Raw genomic sequence first — 13,687 nt, forward strand, 5'->3', positions numbered from 1 at the left:
ATCCCTGTACCAAGGCCTTTGCATTGGCTCCCATGCTGAATCGGAGCTCTTTCATTCTTGCTTAGCACGAACCTGCCGTTCGGCTTCGTCACATTTCAGCTTCTGCGCGCGCGCCGAGATGCAGCGACGCGTCGGTCGACATGCGCCCTCCTTCTCCGCGGAAAACGTCATAGTTCCAAGAAACGTACGATCGAGATACGCCGGAATCACCCGTCTCCTCATGGCGCAGGCCAAATTGCGAGCTCTGGCATCTTGTCGGGGACCTTTTGTGGCTTGGGAGCCCACACCTTCGCTTCGAAGACTCCATTAGTCCATTGCGCAAAGTCTGAGGAAGTTACATCCACAAATCATCAGCGGTACTCACCATGCCTGGAATCACAGTAGAAGAGTTTGATGTCATAGTGGTCGGCGCTGGTAAGAGTTATCAAAGCAATTCAAACCCAAAGACCTTGAAACTGACATCAGACCCAGGATGGAACGGCTTGATCGCCGCCTACACCTACCTGCAGCTCGCGCCAGAGACCAAGCTCCTGATTGTCGACAATGGACGAACCATCGGGGGCACTTGGTCCAAAGAAAAGATCTACCCCAATCTCTACGCCCAGATCAACACCCCCAAGTTCGAGTTCTCCATGTGGCCAATGGAGCCCAAGGGCATATCCGACGACGGGTACATACCCGCCAAGACGGTTCACGACTACCTCGTCAGCTTCGCTCATGAATTCCGACTCGCAGAGCGCACCAGACTGAGCACGACCGTCACCAAGGTTGACCGGGCGGCGGACGGGAAGAAGTGGGCACTGACCGTGGACGACGGCTGCGACCTGATTTGCGCCAAGCTCATCTACGCCACGGGGCCTACCTCCAATATCATCGTGCCCAAGTGGCCGCGGGAGACGTTCGCGAAACCCATCATCCACTCGCAGGTAATGGGCGAGCATCTACCTCAGATTGCCGAGCATTGTCGGCGCACGACCGTGGTGGGAGCCGCGAAGTCTGCGTTTGACACGGTTTACATGCTGGTCAAGGCCGGGCAGAAGGTCGATTGGGTCATGCGGGACAGCCCGTCCGGGCCATTGTCGCTTTCGGCGCCCACTTTCATTGGGCTGTGGAGTACGGTCGACCATGTGTCCACTCGCATGGCGGCCAGCTTCAGCCCCAGCATCATGAACACGTCCGGTTTCTGGTACAACTTTCTCCAGCGGAGTGCTCCTGGCCTGGCCTTGACCAAGCTCTACTGGCGCGTCTCTACCTACCTCTCGTCTGACCATGCCCAGTATGACGCCAACGAGGACATGGACATACTCAGGCCGCAGCCGTACGAATACGGCATGTTCTGGGGCAGCGGCGGCATCGGCATAGCCAGCGCGCCCGACTTCTGGAAGGTGCTGCACTCGGGCGACGTGACGATCCGCAAGGGCGAGATTGACAGCTTCTCACACGACAACGTGGTAAACCTCAAGGACGGCCACTCCTTCGAGACCGACTTCGTCATCCTGTGCACCGGCTACGACAAGGGCTACCTGGCCTTCACCCCCGAGCTGCGCGAGCAGTGCGGCCTGTACTACGACCTGCACGACACCAAGTCGCGGTGGGCCGCCATCGACGCCCGGGCCGACGCCGTTGTCGACCAGAAACTGCCGTTCCTCAAATCGCAAGCGCCGGGGCCGCCGGCCTGCGGGTGGACGTCGAACCCCTCCCACGGGCCCAACCGGCATTACCGGCGGCTGATCGTGCCCGAGATGGCGGCTCGGGGCGACCGGTCGATCCTCTTCCCCGGCCAAATCCACTCGGTCTTCACGTCGCTCACGGGCGAGGTCCAGGCGCTCTGGGGTGCGGCGTACATGCTCGGCTACCTCGACATGCCCGGCCAGGCGGAGATGGAGCTCGAGGCGGCCACGTTCAACGCTTGGACGCGGAAGCGGTACCTTGAGCAGGGCAAGAAGCACGCGTATTTCATCTACGATTACTTATCTGTAAGTCTTTTTCTGTCCGTTTTGAGGCAAATTTGATCCGTATCATATTCGAGCACAGCATCTGACACCAAATACCTAGTACATCGACACGCTGATTCGGGATCTGGGTCTGAAGGTGGGTCGGAAGGGGACTTTGTTCGCGGAGCAGTTTGAGCCGTATCGGCCACAAGATTATAAGGGGTTGATACATGAATACCTCAGCACCAAGGAGAAATGAAAGAAGCAGGTAAAACAATCGATACTAGGTAACAGCGTGGGACTTAGAAATTCATCATATAGTATGACATACTTTCTAAAAGTTCACTTATTGAAAGCAAGACAACTAGCAAACCAAACTCTCCGGTATCTTATTGCAGCTCAGAGGTACAGTTAACAGGACTGCCATGTTTCCTTTCCAGCTTAAACTTCGATATATAGGCTACCAAAATAATAATGTAAAGATTTTCGTGGTCGCTTGGTTTTGTGTTTGTTTGTGACCCGAGGCGCTGAAGGCATGTTACGAAAGAACCTTGAAAGAGGCAACCCGCCCCTGGCCGATAGATCCATATAGAAATCTTGACGCGCCAGGAAGCTCATATAGACGAAGTCCACAGGGCCCTTCCTCCAAGAGGTGACCAGAGCTAGTCTACAGTTATAGAAGATAACATTGAATGAGATACCCTACCATGCTGAGGGGATTCCGACACTCAAGTCACTTTCCAAGCGATATACAACTAGTTTTGACAACGGCCCTAGCTAGCTACCAATATCCTTATGCCCATGTTCCGGCTACCACTAGGATAATGACTACCTACAAGGGCCAATGCATGAGTTTAGGAAAACGCTTATGATAATGATACAAAGAGCAACAAGGTTATTACATTTGCTAACGCCCCGGCCAGCACGCTCTAGGAAGATACGAGCCAAGCTACGGGACACTAAAGAGCAAGGCGGAGACAGCTGCAGACACCAGTGTTTGTCGATCATTGCTCACTGGAGTCTGAATACCTTCTCGGTCGGCTCGAAGAAATCTGCAAAAGCTGTATAACGGACATTTACAGTATGTTGGGACAACCATAAGCCGAGGAAGCGAGCGGCCATTCAGGCTTTTCCAAAACCTTCAATGAAGGGGTGGAGGGAGCTTCAAGCAGGCGGCAGCAACCCATGTACGGACAACTGGGAACCACAGGCAACCACCGAGATAATTTAATAGCCAATGAAGAATAGCATTCTCAAGCCCTTCCGGTAGCATTACTGGGAAGCGCCAAGCGCCTTGTGTAACCAACAATCTGTCACGTAGGATTATCACCCAAGCTGTAAGCGGTGTTACGACCCCAAAACTGACTAGCCGAGCAACGATGACAGAACCGAGGCATTCGGATGCCCCATACCTACTACTTCTGTGCCATCTCAGCACCCCATTAGCGAATGAGGGTCTCAACGGCAACATATGATATCTAAGCGCCCAGCGAACGAAAGGCGGACCCTGATTCCGACGCAAGCGAATGCCACATCATACCTGCTGCGCCTCTCGGCACGAACTGCCTATTGTATTTGAATTGGCGGATCCAGTCATGGTTGCGTAATTTCCTTTAGCCGGATTGTACAGGGGTTGGATGCGGCTTACGGCCCCCAAGCTGACATACAAGACATATCTGTTGATCATAACCATTTGAACCAGGCGGAGTATGGAGGAAAATAATGCCGACTACCCAGACACCTAGGTGCTTATCGGCCTCCGTACTATAGGAGGCTGTGGGTGGTTGTGGATCTTTTTTGTTGACTTGCGGGGTTTGGAATAACTGGGTTTTCGAACCCGAAATGAGTGCAACATTACCATAAACCAAGCTGCCAGGCCCTTCCTCAGACAGCACGAGACTTCTGCGGTGTATTTTGCGTTTTTCTGCATGCAACCCCTGCCTCCCCACCCTTTCGTTCTAGAAACAGAAAGCTATCTCCAAACCAGAATAGTGCCCCGCCATACATTCGAGGTAGCAAGGGGAGAACAGCGGGCACATCCGAGTGTTGGTTTGAAGGAGCGGAGGTTGGTCAAAGGCATCCACCACGTGCACTAAGCCTTACGATAGGGCAGCCGACGGTGCGACCCGAGTCCTTCAGCCAGACGGGCCAGACGGATGGGCCCGCGTGAGCGTTAGGCCTAGCAACGCCCCGTGTCATCAAATCATGATTCGACTGGACTGTTCTATCAGTTATCTCGTCCACTGTCTTGACCGAAATTTAGGCTTGCGTTTCCTCTTGTCCTAAGCGAGTGGGCGGATGGCATCATCAATAGCAGGCCTGGAACCACTCCATCTCAGGAATTGGAGGCGGCGTAGCCATAACCCCCATAAAAATGTCAGATACGAGCTAGTCGACCACTGAGGTCCCGGGAAGAGGCCTGGGGGCTGAAAAGCGGCCGGGTCGGCGCAAACCAACAACTATTGACGTTCCATGGTAATGGGACCAACAACTATCCACGTTCCATGGTAGTGGGTAGTGGGGGATGGGGGGTTGCATTTGCTCTCGTTCAATGGTTCGAAGTACAAAGTACGTGCATCTTCATTCAAATGAAGTACACTAAATGTGCTGCTATCTAATGCTTGCGACCATTCATTCTGCAAGGCAAACCGGGATTGCGTGGCTCTACCCATCCAGCTTCATCACATCGGCTGTCCAAAATAGCAGGCGTGCATCTTACAGGCTCAGGAGAGTCATTTGCACGCATGCATTAACCGCCGTTTCTAAATATCACATGAATGCAAGGAAGGGCCGGGGTCTGTCGTACGCAACCGATCAGTCTATCAGATTACGACGCTGTACATAACAACACGAACGATCGGCAATCAGTAACCCTGTCCAGTGTCCACGTTGCAGATATGCTTTAGTTTTGATAACCAACTGACTGACAATTTCCGATTGCCTTGAAACTTGCCTACTCTGTTGGTAAGTTGGGTCTATCATGACAAGACATGCATTGGCATACGGATCACTCAACATCCTAATAGTGAATGTCGGTACCGGCATCTGTAGATGGAATGGATGGTGGATTCCACAGAAACTAACTCATTACAACACAGATGCTCCGGCCTGACCAGACGGTTAATCAGTGCCGCTTAGGCATAGTCCCTTGTCTTCTCCTCGCAAAAGTCCCAGAAATCACTTGCAGCACCTGTGCCCCCATCCTCTCGACCAACTGTAGCGTTCTGCAGGTCCTTCCGTAAGCTTGTTGAGATCCGACCCCATGGCACAACGTAGCATCCATTATGAGTCTCAGCCTTGATATTTTCGGAAAGACCTGCATACAAAGCAGTCAACGCAGCCCGCTGGGCCTTGTGCATCAAAGGCCGAGCAACGATGCCTAGCCATGGGGTATGTCTGAAAAGATTCGTAGATGCGGCACCTGGATTGTAGGCCGCACTGACTATACCGCTATGCGATCCAAGTCTCTTGGCAAATTCTGTTGCCAGAAACAAATTGCCTGTCTTGGAGTTGGCGTAGTTACGAGCCTTGTCGGGGGGTGGGTTGAGAAGTTCGGCCATAACGATACCCCCAGTTGGCGCCGAAAGCTCCATGAATTGACTACTGGGCCAAAGGACACGGACAGAGCCGGACCTCAGTGCCGAAGCCGCAGCCCCGTCCTCAAGGAGCGGCCACAGTAACTTTGTGAACAGGAATGGTCCAAGGCAATTGACTGCAATCTGTAGTTCAAAGCCCTGTTTGGAGACGGAGCCGATTGGCGGCTGCGAAACACCGGCATTGTTCCACAACACATCAATCTTTGCCTCCTTGGCACTGAGGTCCTGGGCAGCAGTCTTGATTGTCGACAGATCTTCCAAGTCAAGGTGTAAGAACTCAATACTGCCGCCGTTGTTGTCGGGGACGGTCTCTCGGATGGTCTTGATGGCCTCGTTGGCCTTTGCCGCAGAGCGACCTGCTATATAGACACGACCTTTGTGTTGATAGAGAACCTTGGAGATCTCGAACCCAATGCCAGAGTATCCGCCTGTAATCACAAACACTCTGCCTTCTTGGGTTCCTACGTCTCCCTCTGTGAAGGTTGGCGTTGGGGGGAAGAACTGCGACCACTGAGCCCCCATGCTGAGTCGCAAGTGCGAGATAAGTCTCTGCCTGACGAATAGTAGAGTCGATAACTGAATATTGGGTGTCTGTGCAGGGGGGTTGAAGAGTTCGTTTGTTGAGACAGAGATGGATGGGGGAGACCTGGAGAAGACGGTACCGTCAACTTGGAAGACTTTATCAAGAAAGCCGCAATCGTGGAATGCTTGGGATTGTTACGTCCCTGCCAGTATTCATTTCGCACTGCTACAGTCTGATAGCCAACAACCCCTTGCTGAACTGCGTAGATCTAGTTTCGTCAAGACTAGTACAAAAATGGCGAGTGGCTGATACCCCTCCCTTCCTGTGTTACCATGCGAGGCGACATGGGAAAACTGGATACAAGAAACACGGACCAGCGGGGGAAGCAAAACAGAAACAAACGCTTGAGCTACCTAGCGAGCTAGCCGAGCACCCCCACTACATACATAAGCGGGGGACCCCCCATTTTTAACAGTATGTTACTATACTGCTGTATACGGCCACGCCGGCTAATTTCAACACCTTATTAATAGTATAAAGCTAGTTTATTAATAAAATATATTAATTAGTTAAAAATAGATTTTATTACTAATTAAATATTAATTTAACTAGTTTAACTAATTAATTTAAGTAATAATAGTTAACTATTATATTATTTTAAGTTAATATATTTATTTAAGTTAATATGTTAACATTTAATATTATTTTAATAGTGTATAAAGCTTTATTTAAAGGTACTTTCCTTTTAATATATTTATATAATTATTAATAACAGTATTTTTTAATAATTATAATTTTTAATTTAATATTATAATAATAGTAATTATAGATTTATAATTTATAAATATTTAAATATATAATTTAATTTAATCTATTATATTTTTTTTTCTTTTCTTAAATATACTTTTATATATTTATCGATTTAAATATATAATATATAATATATAATATAATTAATTAAAATTAAATTTTTTACCTTTTTTAATTTAATATTAATATTAATAATTTATTATATAAAGTTATTATAAAAATATATTATTATATTAATTAAATATAGTTATTATATTAAATCTAATTATCTTATTAATTATATTATTATAATTATTAATTATTATTATAAATAAGTGTAATTATATAATCCGTTAGTTACCTTAGTTAAAAACGAATTATGCTTATAACCTACATACGCCGATATACTGGTCTCGGCTCGCCATACTGCCCAACAGTATGTCAACATACTGTTGAAAATGGGGGGCCCCCCGCTTATGTAGTTACACCAACGCTTGTACCAATATTGGAGCCCAACAACGCTCTTAGCTCTAAATGTTTCGGTATCTGGGGCAGTAGATGCTCCATACGAGGTTCCCACTGATACTGTACATGACTGCTTCAAGGTACGTCTTTGTATCCTTCGACAGACGCGTGTGTGCAGCTACCTGGCGAACCTGGCGGAACTGTCGCACATACTTTTGGATCTCCCCCGAGCACATTCGTTTGGCTTCCTCCTCGCTCACTCCGTGCTCTTTCATAATAACCCACACGGCGTTGAACACATAGGACTGCCCCATGCTTCGCGCTGCCTCGCGCTCTTTATCCCATGAATAGAGGTCATTCGTCAATCCCAGCGCCGCATAGCCAGGTCTCGCTAGTTCCATGCACGCTTCAATATCTCGCTCGGGTACAGTAAGGGCCATGCCAAATGTCAAAGTGCCGAACCATATTCTGGAATCATGCTTCAGCAAGGTCCACCAATTCTGTTGCTGTGTATATAGAGTCTTATAGCGATTGGGGGCATCACTTACAGTTCGCCCGCGTCGATGACTCGCGACGGCACGTATTCTTCCATCGTGTTGAAGGGGCGGGCTCTGGTCTCCGAGGCTAGTTGAACGAACCGACCCCATGCCTTCATAGTGGTTTCAGCGCGGATAGGATCGAGTTTCCTCATCTCAGCGAAGATTTGGGCTTGAAGGCGCTTCTCTGGTCGCGCTGTAGGCTCTGGAGCCAAGTCGAGAAGATCTCTAGAGTCGAAAGTCCCGAGAAATGGGTCTGCCACGGACACTTCCAAAGGGCGTTGGAGATCAATCTGCTCCATGGCATCTTGTGGAAGGCGGCATGTATTAGCATCTTCCTATACGCTACGCATGGTTTAACAAAGGCAATGGACTTACCATCGTAGAGAAAGGCGAATTCATTGGCGTAAGATACAATCTCTAGCCTTTCAGGCAGACATTCCGGAACAGTAACACGAATGAAACTGAATCGGTCACCGAGACCGCCGTCATACCCATGCATGGGGTTGACCAGCTTCCCCCAGTCATTCTGGGCTCTTAGGGCTCCCTTAATCTCCTTACTATCAAGATCATCGTGCTGCCGAAGACTAATGCCCTCTGCTAATCCATCCGTGCGGTAGGAGTTCGGATCGATGACCTTGGAGTAACGGAAATCCATTTTCGGCTCCACGGACGATAGTACATGGTCCAATTGATGGTGCAAAAGGTGATGATGGAAGGGGAAATATGATTCCGTGAAGACAGGTATGACTAACACGGCTTTTATGATGGGGTTGTTAAGGTATCTTTACAGCTGTGATAAGGCTCGGGATCATTGGTCCAAAATCTCGATGTGCAGCAACCACTTTCCACTGTTCTCATAAACTCAAGGTTGATGACAGGTGGTAGGGAGCGAAAGTATCGAGGTACAATGTTGTGTGGTACCATCGGCGGTGTGGGCCTTGGATGCCTGAAGTGTGCGGCACACCACAACCCTGCTGCTCGTGCATATGGAGAAATAGGAGGGGAGGTCAATGATGGTATGCCGAGCAGCCACCAATTGGAGCAGTAAAGAGAATTTCCCTGCTCTCTTTTGAATCTCAACCCGCTCTTGCTCTTCGTGTTCTTTCCCTGACAGCACTGCACTTGTCCTAAACGCCCATATAGTGGCTTCTCTGGCTCCTCGTTTTGGTATGATTTCAAGTTATCAAGGCTGGGTAAAAAGTGTCACACATAATTCAGCCCTTGAAATACAGCTAAAAACACCATGGCGCACCTCATCTTGTTACCGGCCTCGCTATTATCCACCGTTTTGTTATTGCTTGCCGCATTCGTTATTTATACTGTCTATCTTGTCATTTACAGAACATACTTCTCTCCTCTATCCAAGTTTCCTGGTCCCAAGATCGCTGCAGCTTCATTCTGGTATGAGTTCTACTACGACTACTGGTGTAATGGACAGTATATATTCGAAATCGAAAGAATGCACAAGAAATACGGTTAGTTGATTCTTTCACCCATGTTATGTGTTTATGTAGTGAGATCGGTGCTAAGCAGATGGTAATTCTGCACAGGCCCAATCATTCGCGTGAATCCGGATGAGCTTTCGATTCATGATCGAGACTTTTATGACACTATCTATGTCACAGAAAGTAAAAGACAGACCAACCACTTCGACGCGTTCTGCAAGGGCATCGATTTCGACGGTAGGTTCGTCCACGCACCCCCGAATGTCCTCGGTGCTACTATGTTCTATGTTGGATGCATGTGCAACTACTAACTGCTGACAGGATCGCATCTGCTGACTGTGGATCATGCCTTGCACCGGAAGAGAAGGAAGCCACTTGAACCCTTCTTCTCCCGTCTGGGCATCTCTCGTCTACAACCGCTGCTCGCGGACTGTGCCCTCCATCTGGAATCCCGGCTTCGTGGTCTTGAGGGTACACACACCGTGGTCCGGCTCGACCACGCTTTCTCTGCCTTCTCCGGGGATATAATCCAGAGAATATGCCTTGGGGACAGTGAATTCGAAGGGCGATTCCTGGATGACCCAGAATTCGCCCCGGATTGGTATGCCATCTCTGTGTCCACCTGTTACCGCCTGCTGATTTGGATTTGATCAGGTACAATGTCATCCATATGATCATCAGGTCGATTCCTCTATTTACCGGTTTCCCATGGCTCGTACAGTGAGTAGTGGATTGTGGCGAGTGGCATGGACAATGCTGACGCGTCGTAGACTGGTGGCACATATTCCTGAAGATATCCTCTTATGGGCGTTCCCTCGCGGCCACGTTTTCAACGTATTCAAGGCGGTATAGTACCTATATCCTGATCATCGTGATTCTACCTCGTTGAAGCTGACCGAGTTTATGAACGATAGAAAGCCAAAAGCCACATCCACCAAGCGTTGGGCAGTGCGCAAGATGTTCCTGAAAAGGACAACACTTCTCTATTCCGTTATGTCGCCCATAGTAACATGCCGGACTCGGAAAAGTCCGAAGAACGTCTCGCTAAAGAAGCTCAGGTGTTGTTAGGCGGCGGTACTGCCAGTACCGCTCGCACCATAGGTTTCGCATCTTACTATATCCTTTCACGTCCCGATCTTAAGAGGAGACTGCAAGCAGAACTTCGAGATCCGATGTCTGGATGGCCGCAGCATGTGCCAACTTGGGCTGATCTTGAGAAGATACCCTTGTTGCAGGCAATTATCAAGGAATCCCTAAGGTACGATGTCATATCCCTTGCACGAGCATCGTCTGATAGGGGAGCTTCACGGTCTGAGCAACGACTTATTGGTATTCAGGCTGAGCTATGGGGTTATGCACCGCTTGCCGCGCATTTCACCAGATGTCCCAATTCAATACAAGGACTTTGTTATTCCACCTGGTGTAAGTAAGATTGCAATTATCCACCTTCCGAAGCACAAAACCGAGAGGGATTACTGATGTGGTTGCTGTTTTCTAGGTACCAGTCGGCATGTCTGCCTATCTAATGCATTCTGATCCGGAGATATACCCCTCGCCAGGGGAGTTCCTACCAGATCGTTGGAATCAAACCTCCAACAATGGGGCCATGTATCGCAGTTACGTTCCTTTCTGTAGAGGCTCAAGGAACTGTCTTGGGATGAAGTAAGTTACATTCTATGAGACGGCTATGACTTGCAACTTCGAACTAAGACGATATACGTAGTTTGGCTATGGCCGAGATGAGCCTCATACTAGCGGTCTTGTACAGACCTAATGGCCCACGGCTCGAGCTTTTCGAAACTGATGAGAGTGATGTCAAACAGGCTCATGACTTCCTGATTCCCTTGCCCAAACTCTCAACCAATGGTGTAAGAGCTTTGATTCGCTAGATGCTGATTCATCCGAGGGGGCCTTGATTGCGATGCATTGCTGGATCATGACAGGAAAGCCCAGAGTTGAAAGTTTACATCGCCCCATCTTGTAGCGCCAAGCACAGGCCCGGTTAGCTCAGAAAAGAGACAGACAACTACATTTGCCTCAAAATCTTGAGACATATCTTAGAAGATTGATGACTGTGCCTATCCGTTGCGGATCACGCCGGAAGGATCATGATCCATGGAACATCCTCTCAGTTTTGGAGCTTGACAATCAGGCTTGGGTGCGCAAATGGGGAAACAGCAGCCTAGGGCTCATCCCATGTAATATTGATGAAGTATGAGCTGCATGAGACGTCCGAGCCTACCGCATAGGAACTTGCATGGTCAATCATTTGCCCTGCACAACCATGTGAGTTCACGATAGGTTGGATGCAGATCCTTGTTCCAAGCGGAATACTATTAATAGACCTGTTTATTTAAAATGCAATGCATACCTTGTTCAGTAGGTTGTGTATGTAGCCAATGGGAATTGCAGAGCAGCGTCGTGCAGTACCAGTGCAGCCTCGGATATCATGTCAGTTTATGGCAGGGCAATGGTACCCTAGCGGTCCACCAAGACCGGCTCCCGGCCACTAGACAGGTACTCAGCTACGTACTTACCCACATTATTACATCGGCTAATGTATCATGCGCTTACAGAGTCTGTGACGAAACAGGGAAGTTTTCCATCCCTCCCACCCCAGAGCGTAGAGGTCATGCATGCAGCTCGGGGCCTGTCTGATTCGGCGGGGCGTTCCTTCTAGAGACACAGGTCTGGGTAGAACTTGACGTCATCTGGAGGAATGGAGCATCGGTGGACTTTTGCAAATAACTTATGTGAATCTTGTTGATTCTTTAAAGGAGAAAAAGCTGTGTATGTTCGAAGTTTTCCATATCTATTGATAAGTGGGCTAATATTTACCACAGATCCTGGCACATGCTTTCCTTGTTGATTTATCTCTTCAGACTATGTTTGCACCCGCTCGTACATTAGCCAGCTGTTTGCAACTGGATTCATCCACTTGGTCACCGTAAATGTGCTTCTGGTCCTTCCACTGTTCATGATGGAAGCGGGGAGAATCACTGGAATCGGAGGAACCCTTGCGGCTGACACCGGAGATTCGGGATCTCAATACTTGTAAGATTGACCCTACTGCGAAGTTTGGGAAGCGACGTTTGAAGAATGCCGGGAAAAGCATTGAACAACCACAGACGATGCCAATATTAACCTCGAGGGTACTGTAAATATTGCGCGCCTTATTGTCAGTATGATGAATCCCGTCACTCTCCACTGCGTGACTTTTCTGTAGGAGACGTTGAGACTTACGCCCAAAGGGACATGGTGGATATGTTCCATGTAGCATCGAAGTTGCTCCGAAGGACCGGTGTCATACCCAACCGGACAAGGCTTGCGGCGCAAACACTGACGGTTGAAGTTAGCTCGGGACAATGAAGCAAAGTGGGGAATTGTGCTTACAAGACGCCGACACTGAACACTGCTAGCACGCCAACTTTCTTTTTCATTGGTGCGTGCAGGTTCCATACTAGTGGAACGGGAAGGAGCAGGACGAAGATATCGGTGACTGAACTCACGGCACCCGAGAGGTAGGGCGGTATCTCGGGATTATTGCACTTTCCCGGGATAGATATGTCCCACTGGCGTGCGATTGGATCGCAAGCGAATATCGTGGCAAAGAACAGGCCAGAATGGAATATAGAGACGAAAGCAATTCCAGCGGCCACTGTGTACTTCATCTTGGGGTGTTGCGAGAACAGCCGTCGGTAGAAAAGAGGAACATGAGTTTGACACACCCACTGAGGATCAAGTACACGTAGGTGGAAATGGTGAAGAACTAAATAAAAGAATTGTTAGCTGTTGGGTAGGTATTCCCACGGCATTGAGTCGGAAATATAACGTTGGCTTTGGTACGAAACAGGTAGGTACTTACTTTGAGAGCCTCTGTAATCCATGGAGCTGGTACGTTCCAGATGTGTCGGCCAATTCCCATCTTGGAGCCTTTTAAGATTTCACCACCCATTAGCACTCAGGAGTTGCGTCAAACACAAAGATATCGACCATACTTACACTTAATGGCCAAGCCCGTGAATGTCGCAGTCAGAGCCTACCACATATCATCAGCAAGTGTGTTTTCTCTCATGTCATTCGGATTCAAGAGACTCACGCAAGAAATCATACAAAACTCTGGTCGTCCAGGGATCGCGGTTAGCCAGCAGCTCCAGGCTGTGTGTATTGGTATGAGGGGGAAGGGGGTTTCCTTACAGTCGTCTAGCCCCAATCCTCCATCAATAATTGAGATTCGCGTGTAAAAGCGAATCGTCACACATATTGCGACCAATAAGAGACACACCGTATGAGCAGCAATTGTGCCCGCGAATTGACTTGGAGGATCGATAAAGTTAGGCTCAACTCCTGGTGGAGGAGGATATGCGCCAAGCCACTGGGAAGCCATGTTTGAGTG

At 48.9% G+C, this 13,687-nt stretch overlaps 5 protein-coding genes across 5 annotated transcripts; 2 read left to right on the plus strand and 3 right to left on the minus strand.

Moving 5' to 3' along the window:
• Window positions 1–365: 365 nt before the first annotated feature.
• PG985_000844 (uncharacterized protein) lies at window positions 366–2,193 on the plus strand (the record flags this gene model as incomplete). Its single annotated transcript, XM_066820613.1, has 3 exons — window positions 366–414; window positions 466–1,976; window positions 2,056–2,193. The coding sequence occupies 3 exons, from the start codon at window positions 366–368 to the stop codon at window positions 2,191–2,193; spliced, it is 1,698 nt and encodes a 565-aa protein (XP_066691492.1).
• A 2,875-nt stretch (window positions 2,194–5,068) lies between these two features.
• PG985_000845 (short-chain dehydrogenase) lies at window positions 5,069–6,052 on the minus strand (the record flags this gene model as incomplete). Its single annotated transcript, XM_066820614.1, has 1 exon — window positions 5,069–6,052. The coding sequence occupies one exon, from the start codon at window positions 6,050–6,052 to the stop codon at window positions 5,069–5,071; it is 984 nt and encodes a 327-aa protein (XP_066691493.1).
• A 1,320-nt stretch (window positions 6,053–7,372) lies between these two features.
• PG985_000846 (uncharacterized protein) lies at window positions 7,373–8,501 on the minus strand (the record flags this gene model as incomplete). The annotated part of the gene is made up of 3 exons (XM_066820615.1): window positions 7,373–7,775; window positions 7,856–8,150; window positions 8,222–8,501. 3 exons carry the CDS (start codon window positions 8,499–8,501, stop codon window positions 7,373–7,375), a joined length of 978 nt encoding a protein of 325 aa, XP_066691494.1.
• Window positions 8,502–9,089: 588 nt separating this feature from the next.
• PG985_000847 (uncharacterized protein) lies at window positions 9,090–11,180 on the plus strand (the record flags this gene model as incomplete). The annotated part of the gene is made up of 9 exons (XM_066820616.1): window positions 9,090–9,321; window positions 9,397–9,528; window positions 9,613–9,892; window positions 9,946–10,011; window positions 10,062–10,137; window positions 10,206–10,549; window positions 10,629–10,713; window positions 10,790–10,953; window positions 11,015–11,180. The coding sequence occupies 9 exons, from the start codon at window positions 9,090–9,092 to the stop codon at window positions 11,178–11,180; spliced, it is 1,545 nt and encodes a 514-aa protein (XP_066691495.1).
• A 989-nt stretch (window positions 11,181–12,169) lies between these two features.
• PG985_000848 (uncharacterized protein) lies at window positions 12,170–13,678 on the minus strand (the record flags this gene model as incomplete). The annotated part of the gene is made up of 6 exons (XM_066820617.1): window positions 12,170–12,446; window positions 12,535–12,630; window positions 12,685–13,022; window positions 13,157–13,224; window positions 13,294–13,330; window positions 13,577–13,678. The coding sequence occupies 6 exons, from the start codon at window positions 13,676–13,678 to the stop codon at window positions 12,170–12,172; spliced, it is 918 nt and encodes a 305-aa protein (XP_066691496.1).
• Window positions 13,679–13,687: the final 9 nt, after the last annotated feature.

Source organism: Apiospora marii, assembly GCF_038362585.1.
Source record: "Apiospora marii strain CBS 49790 chromosome Unknown utg000001l_segment0_segment0, whole genome shotgun sequence".
NCBI classification, from domain to species: Eukaryota; Fungi; Ascomycota; class Sordariomycetes; order Amphisphaeriales; family Apiosporaceae; genus Apiospora; species Apiospora marii.